The 20,510-nt window shown below is 45.3% G+C and overlaps 1 protein-coding gene and 1 long non-coding RNA gene across 5 annotated transcripts in view; both read right to left on the bottom strand.

Annotated features, from left to right (window-relative positions):
- Positions 1–20,510, bottom strand: part of CSMD2 (CUB and Sushi multiple domains 2) — a 312,235-nt gene that overhangs the window by 108,345 nt on the left and 183,380 nt on the right. For all 4 annotated transcript variants that reach the window (XM_030039537.2, XM_030039535.2, XM_030039538.2 and 1 more), the window contains 7 exons: positions 13,223–13,549; positions 10,761–10,955; positions 8,025–8,163; positions 7,089–7,276; positions 6,501–6,689; positions 6,163–6,279; positions 19–234 (listed from right to left, as the gene is read on the bottom strand). In XM_030039537.2, the coding sequence (XP_029895397.1) occupies positions 19–234; positions 6,163–6,279; positions 6,501–6,689; positions 7,089–7,276; positions 8,025–8,163; positions 10,761–10,955; positions 13,223–13,549 (1,371 nt within the window). The remainder of the gene's footprint in view (positions 1–18; positions 235–6,162; positions 6,280–6,500; positions 6,690–7,088; positions 7,277–8,024; positions 8,164–10,760; positions 10,956–13,222; positions 13,550–20,510) is intronic.
- On the bottom strand, positions 16,473–18,588 carry LOC115352005. Its single transcript, XR_003926972.1, has 2 exons — positions 17,808–18,588; positions 16,473–16,993 (listed from the first exon to the last, which is right to left on the bottom strand). It is a non-coding gene; the product is annotated as an uncharacterized LOC115352005 (long non-coding RNA).

Raw genomic sequence — 20,510 nt, 5'->3', positions numbered from 1 at the left:
GTCCACCCCTGTTCTTACCTGAGAAGGTGATGTTGAAACCCTCATAGGACATGGAGAAGTCTGAGATGAAGCGAATTTGAGCAGAGAAGTTTCCAAAGAGCCCTGCACTAAGCGGGGCAGGGAGCCGAGACCCTGTCAGTTGCTTCAGCGGCTGAACAAAGCTGGTATTTTCAGTGATCAGGAGGTAGTCATGGCCGTTCTCCAAGTGAAAGGTATGAAAAGTGAAGAACACACCTGCAGGGAAGGAAAAATAGAGATGGCTTCAGCCAACGGTGTTCGCACGGCACCCCTTCATCCCAGAGCCAAAGCCCCTCTCCTCTCTGACACACCAGTATTGATTCCCTGTTTCCCAGTAACAGCAGGCCAGCCGAGAAGGAAAAGCACACGAAAAACCATGGACACATTTATGTTAGAAATGAAATAGATTAAAAAAGTAAAACAAGGGTATGGTACAAGGCCCAGAACAGAGAAAGGCAGTTAAGATCTTCGATTCCTGTGCCTTTGTAACGCAGGAACAGAGACAACACCGGCTCGCTCGAGGGACGGATCAGCAGCAGAAAGGACTGAGCCTGGCAGCTTAGCGGAGTATTTTATTTTAAAAGTGTTGACCTTTAGATAGATAGCAGGAGCAGCAAAAGCTGTAGTTGCGAGGACTTGAAAACAACAAAAACAAGTAAGTTCCAGAAGGAATTCATACCTAGGAAAATAGGACTCAAGCCAAGTATCAAGGTCAGAAAGGCTTTTCCAAAAGATAAAGTATGTCAGCAGCACAACTGCAGGGACTTCCTATACCTTCCTATGATGGGACTGAATGCTGGTGCCCGGAGGTTGGAGGACAACAGGAGTGATCATGCGTGGACAGACCTGTGTTTCCTCAGCCATAATCGGCTCGTTAGGCCGTTCAGGTGCATCTCCCAAGTTAGGGCGATGTCAGGCAGCACCCTGCTCGAGGGCCCAGCCCAGCGCTGTCCTGCTGGGAAGGGGCTGCTGCCAACCCTTCCCTGCTCGTGACCACGGCCAGGACTGCCGTCCCCTCCGAGGCGCGTGGTGGGAAGCGCGTGTGCAGCCCCTGCAGATTTGGGCACAGCACTCGGAGTGAGGGTGGTTAGCCTGGGTCTTGCCAGCTGTTAACAGATCTCAGAAGTGAAGAGAATCCTACACTTTTATCCACGTTATACTGACAAAAATAAACCCCACAACGGATCCGGCTACAGAAAGACCAGACAAACAGAGGAAAACTATTTTGTCTCTTCTTCCAAATTCAATTTCAACAACTTGAAACATTTCAGCGAGAAGGCTGTGACCTTGCTGCATTCGTAAATGAACAAGAAAGGAGTAATGGATTACTTAAAGTATCCTTCACACCTACAGACACAAAATAGTAAGTACTTCAGGCTTTTGCAAAAGCCTCCAGCTAGGTGATTTTTCATGCTAGAATTCAAACGCAATTAGAAACACTTATTCTCTGGAAAATAATTCTATCTTTGAAAAACAAAAAATGGCAGCTTTCAGAGAGCAAAGCAAGGCAGGATCTTATATCAGAAACCCTGTCACATTATCATCACACGAAGTTAACAAGCTAAAGCGATGCCTAGCAATAAAAAAGCCTCTTTGCATTTATATGGCTTCTTTCATCCAAAGATCTTAGCACACTTTCTGAGCACCAAGAGGCAGGCTCCCAAGCCCCGGCTCATGCTGAATTGGGCTTTACACTCCTCATAACCCCGCTGAACTCGACAGGGCTATTTGCAGAGAAACAGACTCCTCCATGCAAACGCAAGTGCTGTAACCTGGTCTTCATTAGTCACAGTTAGATCCCTACCTCCTCGCACGCACCAGGAGCGCCCAGTGGCATGACCAAGTCACTTCATTTAAGCCAACGATTAACAGCACAGAGACTGCCAGCCTGGTGAGACCCAAGGGCTGTCTTGCTCTGCATCCCACCTCTGCCAAAGTACAGCATCAGCTGCTTCAAAAGCAAGCACAGGAAATCTGTAAATAAGGATCAGAGAAATAATCTTCTCCTTGCTCCCCATTGCCCATTAATTTCTGGAGATCAGGATGAGACCAACCTAGAGACTGATTAAAGCTCTGGAGCATGAGATTTAATATCCATCCCAACAGGTTTTTGTCAGAATCAAATTATAACTCTGAATATTCCATTTATCCTAAGTCTATCCAATTTCTTTTTGAAGGTTTACTGGTCACATGCAAGCAGTTTCCTTCCAAGAAATGAAGGTCAGAGAGGCTGGTAACCAATACAAAGCCTTTCCCACAGAAATCACTGGACTGGGAAGAAGCAGCGCTCACAGGGTCATCCCAACTGCCCTGTTCTCTTCCCGTCTTTATCCCTGCACAGCAGCTCGTTGCACCTTGCTAACCTTCAGTGTCCCAGGCAGTATTTGTGTGACCCGCTGCTTAGCGATGACCAAAACGGGTCTCGACTTTGACAATTCCTTCCTCACATCCAGGTAAATATTATATGGAGCCCGGCAGAAAATTTTTAGTTCCACTATTCCCCCTGCAAAAGTCCACGAAGGTAGGAAATGTCTAATGGTTTCCAAATGTTTATTATTCTTACCAGCAGTATAGTCAACTGAAAATAGATATGACCTGTTTTGGCCTGAAAACTTGGTGAGATGCAGTGAATACAAAATGTCTTAAGTTTTCCCTGTTTATCAACTGACAGTAAATTTATACCCTCGGTTTTACAAAACCCAATCTAAGGAACAGAAATACTATCTCTCAACCAAAATCAACACACCACCAGAGAAACACAAGCATAATTCAGTCCCCAGAACCGGGAGGACAGCCCCTGACTCCAGGTCTTTTAAGATAACAACTCCAATCACAAGGCACAAGAGCCAGTTAAGGGCTGTGGAACTGTAGCCATAAGAGCCAATTATAAACTAATTTTAAAGGATTTGTGACTCTGATTAAACCTTTGCTCTGGTCTGAAATTTACTGTAGCACAAAATGTCTCTGCAAATGCAGGGTTGTTTCTTTTTTTTTTTTTTTCATTCTCTGTAAAAGAAACAACAAAACAAATTATAGGGAAAAGAAATCACTTTGAAGTTCTCAGATTAAAAATAATAGTCTCTCCTTAAGCGTTTAAATACCTTTAAAATTAAGCTGCTTTTAAACTCAAATTGTACAGCTCGTGAGTCCATAAAGTAAATCAGTGTCTGCAGTCACATAAAAATAACTGTTATAACAACCAACTTGTTTCAATTAAGGGACTCACGTGCTGGCCACGTGCAAGATGTTCACGAGGATCTGGGAGTAACTGGAGTCTGGCTTTTATGATGCGGATCATCCCTGCTTGGTCACTGGTTTGGCAGGGAATAGCCTGGCGGACTGGGAGGCACAAGCCCTGAACTCTGTTCTATTTTATGGGAACTGAAAGTCTTCCTGGACCTGGGTAGCAGCAGCGCTGCAAACCCAAGCAGGGAGGCATTAGTAGAAGTGGGTGTGGGAAACATAAAACTAGAACAAGAAAAATCAGGTACAATGGCAGACACTTAAGTCACGTAAATAAATGCATCCCTTGCTTGCAGCAGAATTGTTAGAGCTTGTGGGTTTAGCAACCACCAGATTGACCCAGCGATCACGGATGCACCCAGTGGTCTCCAACAACAGGGAAACGAAAGGCAAGGACAAAGCACAGAGAGAAGACCCTGCACTGCCAGCGCACTGCCAATGAAGTTAGCTGAGAACGGGGTTCCAGTTATGCCTTTTTTTAAAGCCTGTTCTGTTCTCCAAGGACTAAATTCATTCCATTTCAGCGGCTACTGCTCTGACTCAGGGTCACTCTGTTCCACTACTCTTTACTGAAGAATGAGAAGAAACGTTGCAGGAATGCTGAAAAGAGCTGGGAGAAGCTTGTTGCAATGCATTACACAGCAGTTTAACACAGCAACAGCTGGGAAAGCAGATCGCTAGGATTGTTGCAAGAGAAAGGATGCGTACATACGTGTATGTATGTGTATGCACACTCCCACCAACACAGCCCAGCATCTAAATACATTTCAACATCTTCCACAAAACGTTAGAGAAAAGGACATCTTTCTTTGTTCATCTCCTCCTTTCACTGCAGTGGTAAATAAACAACTCGCCTGAATTACAGGGACAAGAAAGGAGAGGTTTTCCTGACATGTAAGTTGGCTATCTACCAGCTTATTATATCCGTACAACGTCCTCTATCTATCCTCTCCTCTCACCCTAACCTCTAACTGGATGTGGAGATTTCCTGCATCCAAGCAGCTGCCTGGGTGAAGCTTTCCTAGCCCAGAAAGCTCCACAAGCACGAGAAGGGTGATTCTGCCCGGGAGCAAAGCACTGCCGCCGGCAGCCGCAGCCCAGCGCCCTGCCGAAGGGCACCTGCCCAAGGAGAGGGATCCCACCCTGTGCTGCAGCTCATTTCTAACGAGCTCCTTGGAGAACAACCTTGAAGGAAGGATACCAGCAGTGGGATGAAAACTCAAAACCAAACACAGTATGAACAGACTCCTTTCACTGGTATAGAAATGTCTCTTTCTTTAAACACTCAACTTCTTTTCTCCGAATCTTATCCTCACCTTTCCAGCACAACCTGATAGGTAAGAAGAGCTGAAACTCTTGTCAAAGGCCTGGAGACCTATAATTTTTCACTACGAGTAGCTGTATTTACAGAGCAGCTCACGGTTTGATGATCTAACATTCACTACCTGCAGCTAAGGCTAGAATTTCTGAAGAAGCTCATATGCTTCAGACTGCTAAATCTAGGACCAGCTTTCCAGAGAGCTCAAAATCCAGCTTCTCCCAGTGTGACAAACATGGTCCAGTTCAAGATGGTCAGATCCAGGGCTGAATTCTTTGGATGATCCAAAACTGCATCCCACTGAACTGCTGTAAGGGATGTGCTGTTTCCTGTACTACTGAATTAGCCACAGCAGGATCTTTTACAGGACAAGGGACAACCCCCACCCTAGACTTATGGAGACATATCCCTACCATTTGAAAATACTCCATGTTTTTTCAAGCCGTGCTTAGCTTGGTCAGAAGACTTTCTTCTGATGTCGGCATAAAAGCACACAGGACATCAGAGTTGCACTTTCTCATATGAAAGAGTATCAGTTTGCTGTGTTGTGCTTAGCTTAGCTACAGGATAATGCAGTGTCTCATCGGAGAGCTGAATCCAAGGCAGAGTGGATTAATGAAGAGTGGATTGCTGCTACTCAACAGAATACTTTTCACAGCATGTGATGGTTCCCTTAATGCACTGTGCTGTTCATTGACAAGTTTATTTGCTGTAATACAAATGGTATTTGCAAAATTGGTTCATGATAGCTCCCGTCGTGCTGATATCCAGTATGACGAGACAGTTATATAAGAGTGCATAAAGTTACATAAAGGGTTTATACCCTTTGTGCTTACCCCAGGCAAATACTGAATGGATCAGGAAAAATTACCTCCCACCCTTGTACATAAAACTTGCTCTCTAATCATCAGTGATACATTTTCTTGAAATTTTCCTCCAAGACAAAAGATTGGCCTGTGCTACACAGGAGATTGGACTAAATAGATCTGCACTTTGCCTCTATACTGGCAATACTCCTAGCTAGTGGGGAAATGGGAGCTGCAGAACTAGGACAGAGCTGGGAACCGAGAGCCCGAGTTCTGTCCCACCCGAGTTCTGTCCCATGTCTGGAAATGATTTACTACATGCTTCCACTTCCCCATCTGTAAAACGTTACATAGGTAGTGATCCAGCACCGCAACAAAAAAATAAAGCTGAAAGTACTATCGAGTACCAAACATTACTGTAGTGGTGTCAGCGGCAGGTCGCCTTTCCTCCACGTGGCATTACTAGCACTACCAGGTACCCAAACACCAGCTGACTTTCCAGAGGATACTGCCACAAAGGCCTGAAAGCAAAGGTAATGCCTGGCACAGGCTCTCTGATCTGTGGGTTTGATACGGGACCATCTTTCCTCTTAATCCTCTCCATTTTAAAGGGATTAAGAGATGCAACACCAAAAACCTCTGCATCTTGTCCAGAGACGTCTGGGTGGCGGCAAGAACAGCAACTGGCCACGCATGTGAGCACCCATCAGCACCAAGAGCACTGACCACTGTCCTCCAGACTATCTCTAAAACCACTCTAATCTAAAGGCTTCTCACCTTTTCCATGTGATGTTTCTATTGTCCACGTGCAGTTCAAGTTATTGGGATAAAAATCAGGGAAGCCTGGGGATAAGATGGTACCACTGGAACCACGAATGTAACCTCCACACAGAGCTGGAAAAAAGAATAAAGAATTCAATAATTCAAAACTCGTCATTAGCTGGAAGAATATCAGTTCTTCTGAATGTCAAAACAAAGCCCAACCCATCAAAATCAAACAACATACACAGATCAAATATCATTATGAACTTCACAATTGCTGCTTTGCTTTTGCAGTAGATCTGCAAATTAAGTGCTTGCCATCTCCTGCAGATGTTATCTTCTGCGCTCCTTACCCTCACAGCTGGGCAGTGGCCGGCTCCACTGGAAGTTTGGCTCACACTCCAGGGCTTCGCTGTCACTCAGGGTGTAGCCTGAATCGCAGCTGAACGTCACCAGTGCTCCCACGTAGAAATCGTTCCCGTGGCGCTGGCCGTTTACTGGGATCCCCGGATCCAAGCAGTGGTCTGACTGGAGCTTCACAGCTGTGGCAAACAAACCCACCCATGTCAGACCGCTCAGTGGCTGCGGAGCCTGCTGCAAGCTGCAGTGATTAGCCTGGGCGAAAGTTCAACTCCTCCTATGAGCTCAAAGTCCTACTAATTATCCCCAAAGTAAGAGGATGAAATGGACAGAGGAACTCAACTCTGCCTTCTAAAATCACTAATATCCTGCAGACACTAAAATAAAAATAAAAAATTCTATAAACAAGCAAGATGGTCAAAAAGCAGAAACTGCTACTTCCCTTGCAGTAGCTTCACATTCTCCAATCACTGTAATAGCGCTAACTGCCTGGCAAAGGGGAGAACCGAGTCCAACGGGCCTCTGATTGGGTCCATTGTGCTGCTGGAGAGTGCATAATTACATGAATAACTTGCACTTACTTTCATATCGGATCTGAAAGCCTATGTCAGAGTGGCTTTTGTCAGTGGTGAAGAGGAGGTAGAGGTAGTTGCTGGTGCTGATGAGGAACTGGGGCACCTGAGTCCCGTCATAGACACCTATCAACGGGGAAGAATAGGACCGGCCATCTCGCACTTCCAGGGTGTCGTAATTCACCTCTGTCTTAAACCTGAAAGGGACACGAGAAAACATCAGTGAAAAACCAGCATGGCTAATTTTTCTTCATTGCAACCCTGAATGTGGTCTAATGACTAGAAGGCGGCACAGGCCACAGGGCAGTACGTGGGTCTGTTTCTACCGCCTGGCCTTCGGCCGGCTGAGCATCTTACTGGGAACACGTCATCCCCCTCCTACGCAGTCTGGTTTCCTTCTGATCCTTCACCTGCTTCATCTGCTGACACCGAACAGTCTTTGCAGCAACAAGTGTCTTATGCTACATGAGCAATCACCTCTCAGACATACAGACTCGGGTTCAAGAAAGCACAGCCCTCCTCAAACAGTGAAATCCAGGGCAAGTCAAGAGACTCGGCACTCCCGAGTCAGGGCCAGATCCTCACTGCTGCTTCTCCCTGGCAGGCAGAGCACGTGGGAGCTCAGCCTCCGAAAACGTGTCCTACGTGCATCTAAAATAGCACTGCAAGTTAGCAGGAGTTAGTCAAAACAAGAAGGGAAAAATCACCATTTTCCACCTTTTCTTCTTGAACGTTAGGTGAATTTTAATGTCTTGTCAGGAGTTAATTAAAAAAAAAAAAAAAAAAAAAAGAAAGAGAGAGAGGAGGAGAGAACCTCGCTGCCAAACACAACACTGAGCAGTTCGTTCGTTCCCTTTTCCTCCGGGGGCGGCTACAACTCAACACTGCTGGAACCACCAAAAACAACCGCGAAGAGGAAACTTTTGAGAAGCCCAAGGCGAGCACCTGTCAAACGTGATCTTGATGGGGTAGCCCGGCTGAGCCTCGATGACCCACGCGCAGCTCAGGGAGTCCTTGTAGAAGCCAGGCCAGCCGGGGGACAGGATGGTTCCGCTGGGCGACGTCAGGTGCCCCCCGCACGGCGCTGGGGACAAGGAAAACGACACGGTTTAGGTGAAGAGCATCGCAGAAGCTGTGGCACAACTGGACGTGCTCCTCCCTGCCAGGCGGTATTGTCCTGCCGTGCAACAGCTTTCATGCATTACTGTTTCTCACGTGTTAAAAATAATCAGAACCAAATGAAATAACAATGCTAGCTGGTAAGAAACTGCCTTTTTTAGCTTAAACTGAAGCTGTAGCAGCCTGCTACTGTATCTGTGGGAGTCAGTAGCCTGACCTCGTGCAGTGGCTCTGAGGGGACAGGGTATAATAATAATTATTAGATACAAAACCAGAGAAAACTGCAAGGTCAGTTTGCATTTCAGTAGCTGCAGGTGCCAGAAAATCATTCATATCTGTCGTAATTGAGTCATGCCTTTTCTCCCACAAGGGACATCACAAGACTATGGCATTTATTCCACACTGTGGTCCCTTGCGCCATCAGCAGAAGCTGAAGGCATATTATTATCTTTTCCGGAAAAAGGACACTGGATCTGACGGGCCAGAGGTACAAAATCCTATAGCCCTAGATAACTGCAGTGTATTGTCCTCTAAAAAAACCAAACGGGATGGAAAAGCGTGTCTGTTGCTGTGAGGTTGTGTTCCCCCTGCTCAGCGCTTTGCAGAATTCATCACCAGGTGTTTCTTCACGTCCTGCTGAGTCAAGTCCCCGGTGCCGGCCACGCACGTCTCGCGTGGCAGCGTGACCGCGTCACCGTCACAGCCTTCGGGAGCTCCCACGGGGCAGACCGAGCCCGTCGTCCCGCGATCCTCACTGCCGGTTGAGTCCGAGGGGACCGAGGGGACCCCGCTCCGCCAGAGCAGCTGCCGAAGCATCACCCAGGGCCAGCTGCGGTGCACGCTTCGCGCCAGGGCTACGGAACGTCCGACTTGGTATGACCTTAAATACCTACGCAAGTCTGGGCCTAAAACCTTCACTGCTCATCTGAAGGATGCCAGATCAAAGTCGATTGATCTCAACTGGATCCGAACCAATTATTTTTGAACAAGAGGCTCCTTTCTGCCCCAAAGCTACATAATTTCCTGTCAGGACTTCTATCCATCTTTCAACTCTTTTTTTAGGTCTCTTTCCTTCCCATTAATTTTTTCAAGTGCTAAACAGTACTTTAGATCTATATACTTCCTCCTTGTTTAAAAAGGCTAATTAAAATGTACACTTAACCGAGTGCATACTGAAGGGTGAGTCAAAGAAATCACCACTGCGATCACAAAGAAAAAAGCACGAGTTAACGGCATAAGGTTATCAAAGCTTTCAAAGACGAAAAAGTGTATTATTTCATGTGTATTTCCCTTCTATGCTTACAAATACATAAACTTAAAGGTTCGTGCTTGTGAAAGTAATGCAAACCCTGAATCAAACCTACAGACATCTTATTGTCAGCTGCTTACAAAAGAAAAATTATACTGGAATATAAAAAAGTCCCACTTCTTATTATATAAAAGTTATTGAACACAACCGATACCTCCTCCTTTTAATCTGAAAGACAATAGACTAGATTGTGCAATTTCTGCTGCTCATCCACTTGAACAATGCAAGACCAATTACTGAAATTATTTCTCGATATTACAGTACTATTTCTCAATAGCACAGTACTTGTTATTCAAATTGCTGTAAATACCAGTGCAGGGCATCACTTCCCTGAGAACAGAGGGCAGAAGACGACTTCTCACTTCTAATAAGCTCTTTCTTCACATCTCTTCTCCATAGTAGAAGCTTTAAAGGACTAGGAAAAAGCTTTGAAATCTGTATTAAAGCCTTTAATTCAATCCATCTCCCACATTTCCAGGTTGGCTATCATAGCTGTTGTCGCAAAGAGATGTAAAAGCAAGATTTCTGGCTCCCGACCGCCAGAGTCCATTAGACGGGACTGATGCACCACACTGACAGAGACACGCCAAGGGTATGTGTGTGTGTACGAAAGTTTGCAGCAATGAGTTCACTTTTCACAGTAAAGTTCTGTACCTCTGGCTTCTTTTTTTATGTAAGTATTATACGTTTTACAGGCATCAAAAATCAGGACAGAAGAAATATCACCATGTATCTTCCATTCTCTGTTCTTTAATTCCCTTCATGACAAGAGTAGCAGGGAAGCTTTTAGTCATCAGCAAATCAAAGCCTTTTATTATTGTTATTAGAAAAACACTTGTTGTAACAAGAACTGAGCTAATAAAAATAATCTCCATCATTCATTTCACAGAAAATTAGAAACCAAACTGAGTTCAGTGCTCAGTGATTATTGGACTGGCACTTCCTCCCAAGCAAACTCTTCTTTGCAGACAACACCTTCTAGACCTATATAAAATCCTGGCCATAACTGAGAAGTTGAGGGTTAGAACTAACGTCCGATAGCCCTTCAGCTCTCAACAACAAAAACCTCTGCCTGTATGATGGCGAAAGGCCTCCGACAAGGCCAGCACTGTATACCTTCGCTATGGGTCATCCGACCGGAACCTTGATAGACAAAACTATTATCCTTTTCCCCCAAAAGGCTGCAAACACCAGGGGATCACCCTCCTTCCAGGGTGCACGAGCAAACTAGTAGGAAAGACGATAAAATTTACCTTCGCATCTGAGTACTGCATTGTTCCAGACCACATTTCCTTCCTTCAAAATGCAGGTGATGGTTTCTGAGCCATGGGTCCTAATGAAGCCCTCATCGCAAAGGAAGGACACCGAGCTGCCAAGCTGGAGACTGTCACCAAATCGCTTTCCGTTCACAGGCACACCCGGGTCAGGGCACTCGTTATGCCTAAACGCTAAGAGGAAAAAATAAGAGAATAGTGACCAACTTGCTTCCCCTGCCTCTGTCCAATTAAAAAATAAGCATGTTGGACCACAAACTTAGGAATTAAACAATAGTTTCATGTCTTTCCTATGGAGACAACAGCACTTGATCTTGCCCCTGCACAGCAAACCTTCCTCACAGGGAAGACCAAACAGCACAGACTCGAATTCGGCCCACGGTCATCCCAGCAAAGCTACCGTGTTCCGCACAGACAAGCCAACCTGTGGCAGAAATCACGTCACCACCTTTTCTCTAAACTGCTGAGACAGCCAACTACATGCTCTCACCGTTCAAGTCACTTAAATTTTTCTGTTCCCTGTCCCTACTGCAAGTGTTCACTTGCAACCTGAGAGAGGAAGGATGAGATCAAAACCATTTGCACCCAAGAGGTGCCGAGATGCAGCAGCAAAAGGGGCCAGAAAAGAGCCCGCAGAACCAAATTATCATCTCAGCTATCTTTCGCATACAAAAATACACAAATGCTAAAAATAGAGAAAGATTTTTAAAAACTCTAAAAGTACCGCACTGCACGCATCTGCATAGAGGGACATAAGTTAACATTTTATGGAAAAAATGAAAGCTTTAAGGCCCTGTGGTTAAAAGTAAGGGTCCTCTCAGCACGTTCTGTGATTGACTGCCATATAGTCCCCGACCTTGCTTGTCATCATTATTAGGATAAAATGAAGGACACACACCAATTACCTTTCTAGGTGTCGCAAAGTTGTGTGTGGAATTGCACAGACACGTAGCTCTGTTTAAAGGCCTGCCCTTTTCCAGCAGTTAAAAACTAGGCCAGGCAACCAATCAGAAAGTGAGTCTATAGCCTTAATTCCCCATTAAGTGCATAATTATGTACTATATCTTCATATGCTGGGAGGTGGTCTTCAGAGATGAGCAGCATATGAAAGATTAAAGCCTCCAGATTAATTACACACACATGCTTTTAGTACCTTTAATGCACCTGACCAAATTCAGATGAGTTCTGGCTTTCTTACAGAGCATCGTTACTCTTATAAAACCTTGTTAAATACACTGTTAAAGGGGAAAACACAGGCTGAATCTGTTCCTTGTGCTCTGGTATCTGTCCCCTGTAGCAATATGTTGTCTCCTCTCTCATACCTGAACTGAAGGGAAGGATAGCAAGGTGTCTGAGCAAGACTCAGTAGCTCCCTTTTGGTAGTTCTAGCAATCAGAACAGATTAACTCATGTGTACTTAAGAGTCATTTACAACAATAAAAAATTTGCTTTAAAAATGTCTTCATACATGGGACAGCCACAACTCCCAACACAGGTATGTAATGTATCGGAGATGCATACTGGAGGGCACTGCCAGTGTTTCTGGATGAGGTGATAAGGTATCTCCCTGTTCACAGTATCTAGGACTCAATCCTGGGTATGTGATACTACCATACACAAGCTACTTCATCTGATGAGCCTTCAGCCCACTGTAGTGTGGCAAATGGTATCTTAAGACCTCCGATTTTTTAATTTTTTTTTTAAATTGAGGATTTGCAATCATAGCTAGAAAGGCTATTAAATTAGCTGTGCCACTAAAGGCTGTTATAATAAAGTCATTTATCAGTTCTGCTGAATAGGTTTAATAATGTTCTTTAGAAAATTATAGGACAATACGAGGATAAAATTACTATAGCATTCATTTGAGATTTGAAGACTGGACTTACGTGAAGCCAAATGTATCTGTGGAAGTTTCAAGGCTTTCTATTATAAGACATTGCTACATGTTTTCCCTTATCTTCAGAGTCTTGCACACTTTTAGGTGTCAGCAAACGATGATAATATTGACTGATGAACACAACCATCTGAGATCTAATAGTTCTTCCTGATTGCACCAAGCTGTCCTCAAAGCACTGTCTCACCTCAGTGAGCAGAATGGAGGCACGGCAAGAGAGAGCAGAAAGCCCACGTAACACAGCAGGCTGCGGGCTGGTGAGAGCACAGAAACCCTGGCTGCTGCACAGACAGATAATCCAGGGCCCAACTGTTTCTTTCACACCACTGGACGAGACTTCAAATTCACAGCCAGAAAGAACTCCTGCAATCAGCTCTAAGCTTGACACCAATCCTTAATTACCCACCTGCAAATCTGACGTAATCCCCAATTTTCAGACTTACTCTGGAACTGCAATGGCGTTAGTGAGATCAAACGCTTGCCCATCAGTCTCCAACACGAATTTCGAGCTTGAAATGAAAACCACAAGGAAGGATCGGGCACTTACTGGTGAAGGTTATGTTGAAGCCTCTCTTCTCCATGGAGTGGTCGGTCTGGAACTCCAGCCTGGCTACATGACCGCTGCTGGTCAGAGAGGAGGGGATCTGGTTTCCTGAGAAGGTCCCCAGCACTGGAGATTCAGCAGTCCCACCATCCTTCACAGCTAGGAAATCAAACTGAGGCTCCACATCAAAATCATTGAAAGCCAAGTGAATTCGGCTCTCGGGTTTAGCTATAATTAACCAAACACAGTGCAAGCTGCTTCCGTATTCTTCAGGGTAATTTGGTGACAGCACAATCCCAGATGGGGTGGTGAAGTTGAAAAAGCAGGAAACTGCAATAAGAAATCACCATCAATCATGCAGCACGGTGCTCCTACAAACTGCTCTGTCATGTTTCCCCCTCCCCTTATCCCCTGAGCTGGGCGATTCCTGCAAATTCCCAACTGCTTTGCTTCTCAGAGACGATTAAAGAAAGGAAGGGCTCAGTGCTCCATTCACTGCTAGATGTCAGTGATTTATTTGCATGGGGAAGAAGTGACTTCAAAGCGGTCTCCAGTCCTGGTTTGGGTTGATTTGCAATTTTCCAGCCTAGCACAGTACTGCCCCATTTTTCAATAGTGCACTTCCTTACATTTGTGTAGGCTTTGTGCCATGCACAGCAGAGCACGGGTTTCTTTTACTGCAGGAAGAAAATGTCACTCAGCCAGGTGGGGATTTGGTATTTTGCAGGCGAACTCCCCTGCATATCCCTGAGAGAAAGCCTACAATCAAATGTGTGACTCCAGCTAGTGCAAAATCAAATTAGCATTAAACAAGTTAGACTTCGTAGCAGTGTCTTCTGTTGTGGCCACGACTCAGCACAACCTACCAAACCTGAGGTAAGGAATCAACTCAGCTCCTACCCCACGCAGACCTCCAGGTTCCTCTGCTGCTATCCATACCCAAGCTTTTTAGTCTGAAGTGCTGGGTAAACTGCAGATGCAATTCTGAGCACAGTGCAGACTCTTCAGGGTTTGCTTAAAAAAATCTGCACTTCTAGCTTACCTTTCTATTTGCTAAATGGACTTCTCACCCATGCTCCTCAACAGATGTGACTGCACCCGTGCAGTCCCGCTGCATTTATACAAACTCCTTGCATTCAGACTGCCCATCCTGTATTAAGCATTTGTAGGATTCAGCAATAAAATGTCAGCTCCTTTGAGAAGGAGCACTGTAAGTCAATTTGCCTTTGTCTATCTCCTCAGGCAGCTGTTTACACCTGTGCCAAACGAGCACTGAAAAATGGAGGCTGCTGTTTGGTTTTGGTAGTGGCTTTGCTGCACTGGGCAAGGAACAGCCCAAGAACATTCCCAAGCTTCCCCCAAGTGCCAGGGGCTTGGGACAACTCGGAGCAAGCGCTGACAGGCTGCAGTCTGCAGCCCAGGTGTAAGGGAAGCTCCCCTTCCCATTACAAATAAATCACTGACTTCCGCTGGGGTAGCAAGTTACCAAAAAGAGGCATCAAACTAGATTGCCATTCCTGTGAAAATAATTAAAACCAGTCTTAAAGTGAAGTTGAGGGGAAGAGTGCATAAGAAAAAAAAAAAACTTTAGCTCTCAAGGGTTTTCAATATATACTGTATTTCAGCTGACAAGGTCCATTAATTTGAAAAAGCAAGGCTGCCTTTTAAGTGGTACCTACCCATGTTTTTGATATTTTATGTATGTATGCTTTACTCATCTTTTTCCCCACCATCACCCTTGGTAAAATCCATCACTTGGAACATACATCTCACTAATTCCTGGCAAAAGGACATTGCACAGAGGATGAGACTGGTTTTAGTTTGGCATTTATACGATTACTTGGTTCAATGCTCACCCTTCCCTCTGTCTTCCTTGAACACTTAATGGTTTCGCATCAAGTAAGATGGACGCTACCATGACATTATCAAGGCTAAGAGCTACACAATCTATTTCCTGCTCTCAGCAATGAAGAGAACAGATTAAAGAGAAAACAAACTGCAAAATATCCTCAGGATTTTATTCTTTACTAGATGCTAAAATATCAAGCGATGCTGTCAAATAATTCTGTCATCGTAAGCTTGGTGTAATCTGCCTAGGAATAGTTATTGAAAATAAATGCATTTGTACACAGAGAAACATCTTCGCAGTAGGAACCCCTCGCAGGATCTACGTATCTCCTATAAATTTTTAAATCCAAAGTGGTAAATTAGCATTCATACAGGACCTACAGTATCACACAGCCAGCAACAGAGAGGTACAGTTGCTAGCACAGCTATTATGGCACAGCGCTGGTGGCTCATTTCAGGAAATAACAACAACAAAGAACTTGCTGACAAAAGAAAGAAAAGCAGAGTGAGGGAAGAATATAAAATTAAACTTTGCTGGATAAAACAAAATGACAGATTAAAAAGTAACAGATAAAAAACCCCAAAAGTCTCCACCGCAGGGAAGTAAATGACAATTTCAATTTTCCATAAAATAACAAGCGTAGGAGACAGCCAAGTTGCAGGCTGTAGGACAAAGGCCACTGCCCCACGCATCCACGTCCCAAGCCCACGGCCGGGCACCAGCGTACGAGCTCTCCTCGGTGCAGCGGGGAGCTCGGCTTCGCCTCCCATAGAGTCACATGCAACCCAAGAAGCGACAACTGATCCAGAAGGTTTGCTAACGAGATCATGGCATCTGTGATACAAAGATTTTCTTTATCTTTTTAAGCAGGAAAGGTTTTTCTTCAGCGTGAAAGGAGGTTTTTGGTCTGGGGCTGCACTGGACAGGGTTGGCACCGGGATCCACGTCAGCCTCTCTGCTTTCTCAGAAGTGCTTTGCTGGACACTTGGAAAAAAGCAGAAGCTGTTTAACAGTATGTCACAGACAGTGAAACGTGCTATCAGAACGAAGATGATAGTACCCAAGAAAGGTGGAAGACAGCTGAGCGCAACCTGTCTCGTGCTGTTTTGTGCATCTGAGACAGTCAGGAACAAAGTGCCCCCAAGGAGCGAGCAGTCATTCGAAACATGACAGACAGACAGAGGTCAGCCCTGCTGCCTGCAGCCTGTCCGTCAGGATCGCTGAGTTAGGAATATCCGTGACTCTGAGGCCTTGAGTTAAGAGATTGAAATTAATATTAATTAGCGTTGTTCTTAAATGTTATAAGAGGACATTTCGTTATGTCCATAGCTCAGGTTCAAATTTTTAAGGCTACACTGACCTTTGTCAACAATTATTATTACTGATCAAGTACTGCAAAAGCAATAAGAAAAATCCATTTATTAGATACAGCAGAATAAATCACAGCAAAACAGTACCTACCAAAGCCAGTGAGACCCATGTCATTAACGAATGAGTACAAGGTATTTATTCAAGTCATCACAAACATTATCAAGATTCTGCCTTAATTCAGAGCACTAAAACAGTGAAGAAAGAGCTCATTGCTTCTTGTCTTACAAAGTCGATGGGGACACATGGCTGTGGCACAAGGGCACTGCCCCACGGTCCCAGCGAGCGATGCTCACGGCCGAGCTGAACATGGAGGCATCTGACAGTTATTCACCAGCACAGCTGCTTGTTTCTGCGCTTTCAGCCAGGAGCAATTTCAGCATCTGTCTGGTCAGTCTAAGCACAACTTGCTTCTCTTTTCTTCTGCCTTCAAAAGATCCTGCCTCCTCACAGACCACCTCGCTTCTCCTGCGAGGTATGCCTGGTGGCCCCAGACACTTCATCTCTGCTCATCCCGCACCTGAGAATCCAGGGCTGATCCCAGGGAGAGGGCGCACCTGCAATGCATGGGAATGGGAAAGGCACCAGGTTCAGGAGCTGAAAACAAAGCAGGGAATCACTGTAATAATTTCAGTCTCCATGGAAACAATAAAAAAAACCCTGACTTCTCTCTCAGCTTTTAGGTATCATTCCAACCGACTCTGACCACTTGGGAGAGAGCCTGAAGACAGTAATGGATTTTCTGCCTTACCTTTCTTTTTTAAGAAGATCCCTCCTCTAGGCATAGCTTGCTGATGGACTGGAAAAATAGGACCTCAGCAGGAGCCTGGTTAATAACCGGCATGCCTCACTCAGGAAGCATACGTCCCGAATAGGTAACAGTGCTGGAAGCTCAGGGCACTGTTCAAGCTGCGAAGCAAAGTGCTTTATATTTTGTATTTTCCTCTTTCTGTATCTGCTGTTTCAATAAACACATCTGCATCACAATGCATTTTCTGTCTTAAAACCCTGAGGCACCAACAGGGCAAGTGGGAGGTGAGGAAAAGGAGTCTAAAGCAAATATTAACTGGGAGAACTTTTTTGTATTTCAGAGCAACAAACTCTTCAGCTTCCTCTGAAGGAATAGCTGTCACTGCCGGCATGCAGCTCACCGGGGGCGGGAGAGCAAGAATGTTAAGAAGAATAAAAAATAGGCAGGTTTTGGGGACCGGATCTTGAGGAAAATATCATCGGTGAACTTAAAATAGACTGTACAGGAGCCTCTGTGCACACAGAAGAGTGCTACAATACCAAAGCGGGTTTCACTTCTACCCACCCAAAACTGGAACAGTGATTGGGTTACCGGGAATAAGATAAGTTTCTTAAACTTACTGGAAGATGCTGATCCCCACTAGGACACTGTTGGGCTGCTTGTCTGCCAGGTTTTCTGCAGCCATCTGTTATTCAGGAGGTGCTCCAAGGCTTCCGCACGAAGACAAGATCCTTTCCTGTGTGCCTGTTTATTTTAAACGGAACTCTCTCCCTCCCTGCAGTCTCTCTTGGGAATCGGTGGCGGTGTCCACAAGATGATGGAATTTTAATTGCCACTTATTAGCAAAAGCCCCAAAGCAGTCTAGTGGTCTTATGTACCTTTGCCGTTTTGCTCCTTCGTGGTTTAGCAGAGCATCCTTCCTCTGCTGCAGCACCCTGAGCCGTCTGCCAGCTGCTGCAACACATTCGTCTCCTGCAGGCTGGAAGCTGCAACAGGCTGGGACTTGACTCGACTCTCCAGAGTCCCACGGTCTCGGCACACTGAGAGCACGAAGGATGACTGCTGTAACACTAGAAAGGGCAAGGCACCCCTGCAGCGTGTAACTGCAATTGGGGTGACGGCAGCTGCACGCCAGTGATTAAGCACAGCAGAGGGTGTGTGGGCAGGTTCAGCCACACGTGAAGCTCTGCTTGCGGGGAGCGAGAGAGATTTAAACTTGAACGCATCGACTCCACCTGCAATTGGAAATGACCCATCGAAACGTTCTCAAACACCAACCCCAAATGGAAAGCATTAAAGTAAAATAAGGCAGGCATAAGGGAACTTCTCTGCAGACCAGATTGAAGATGGCAATATAATGCACAACACATTCCTGTTTTCTGGATATAGAGAAAGGGGAAGGGGACAGAGACAATCTCCTTGCCTGATAAAACCAGTAAGCGTCATTTCAGATTCAGACTCACGTGAAGAGCAGCAACCTGTCATGCTGAGCAATTGCTGTCAGGAATACGGACAGATGCCTTGGCACAGGACAGCTCATTTACAGCAGCATGAAACCCTATCAGGGTAACAGTTCAACTGATTCAATCAGTAAAATAACAAGCATGGAGACAACCCAATAAACTGCATCCTCCTGATCAGCGCCGAGAGCCCAGCTGGGAGCACCTCTGGTGAGCTGCGTGCACGGCGACGTGGCCCGACACCACCGCGAAGTCCTCTGCTCCAGCTCTCCCCACGTGCAGGCTCTCTCTGCAGGAGGAGCATCCCTGCTGAGGACACGAGAGCTGGCCACATCTGCCGGATCACCACCCCAACCTCATCTCGCACCCTCCAGCCTTATCACTGCAACCTTCTTGCTGAACCAGGCTGACTGCACGAGTACCCCAAGCCCCTAACAATTTGTTAGAAACCGAGAGAACACACGGCGCAGCAGCCCGCTGCTTCTGGCTCTACAACTGCTAGACAAAACTCGCTGAGAAAGTAACACCACGGAGAAAACAGGCTCTGGTTGGACCCAGGTGGACGCAGCTTTCCTTAGATACAGACACCAAGAGAAACTTTGCAACTCAATTGACAAGTGGCACGCTGGGAGACGTGCAGCTTATTTGAGACAACTCTCAAGGAAGAGCAGAAGGGACTGGTTAAGCAGCCCCCTTATAAAGTCACAGAAAGGGAAATGGAAAATTGTCATACAGGTTACAACAAAAAAAATGCCTGGGGAGTCGGAGGGGGACAATTATAACTCAATTCATTGTCGTTAGGAAGGTGCTTAAGTGCATCCCTGCCCAGCACTTAAGCAGGTATGTCTACTTAAGCCAACATTTATATCTCAGTGCTTTGCTAAACTAGGGCTGCAGTGCAGAACAAGGGCTTTGAGGGAAAGTGCCCTGCTTAAAATTAAGAAGGGAATGGTCTTACATGGCTGCAACTGTGAAACAAGGTTGTTAACAAAAGCTACAAATCCCGCATGTATATAGAGATCATGGTAATCCTGCCTTCATTTAATTTGCTTCCCTTACTGCCAGAGAAAGACTGGATCTCAGCAGCTCAGGGGAACAGGCTGAAGATAAGAAGCATTTCACCACCGATTTGCTGCCCTGACCCCAACTCAGATCAAGGGCAAGCAGAAGGTGTTAATGGGTCCTGAAGGACACACATCTGTTGCACAAATGCAGAAACCATCCGAGCCCTGAAGTGGCCTCAGCAGGCAATGAGCCTGTTTCTTGGCAGGCTTTCAGCTGCGCAAACCCAGGATGCGACCAGCTGCTTTGCAGAGGTCAGAGTTGACATGTTTTGGTAGGTTAAGGTTAGCTACCAGTTCCCTTTCCCAGCTTGTCTGGCAGAGATAATTAGAGTGTCTCTCTGCCATTAGATCAAGAAAATTGTATCAGGGTGCTTCATAAAAGCATCAGTCAAAGAAATAAAAAACCCCACATAGAAAAACAGCTTGGAAAAAAAAAAAATTAGTAGAATCCCTACATTTCTTTCAAAGTCCACTAAAAGCAACTGCGTCTACAAGCAGATAAACAAGTCCAATGTTAACTAGAAAAAGGAAACCTGTTTACAGCTGAAGGAGAAACACTTTGTGAGTTAACATAAACTGTTCCATTAGCACTGCAAAAAGTGAGCAGAATTAAGAATAAAAGAAAGAATATGAAGAGCATACAACGGATCGGGTTTCATCAGAAGAATGGCAGCCTATGCTACGGTTCAAATGTCTAAAAAACTCTTTTATAATGAAAAAAGTATCAATTCCTTTAAAAGAAAATTTTCTGGAATTTCCAACTGATCCTTTATTGTCCAATAATTCTTTATTCTGATCA

The sequence above is a fragment of the Aquila chrysaetos genome, chromosome 16 (genome assembly GCF_900496995.4).
Source record: "Aquila chrysaetos chrysaetos chromosome 16, bAquChr1.4, whole genome shotgun sequence".
In the NCBI taxonomy this organism is placed as follows: domain Eukaryota; kingdom Metazoa; phylum Chordata; class Aves; order Accipitriformes; family Accipitridae; genus Aquila; species Aquila chrysaetos.
This window is presented reverse-complemented; position numbering and strand designations above follow the sequence as displayed.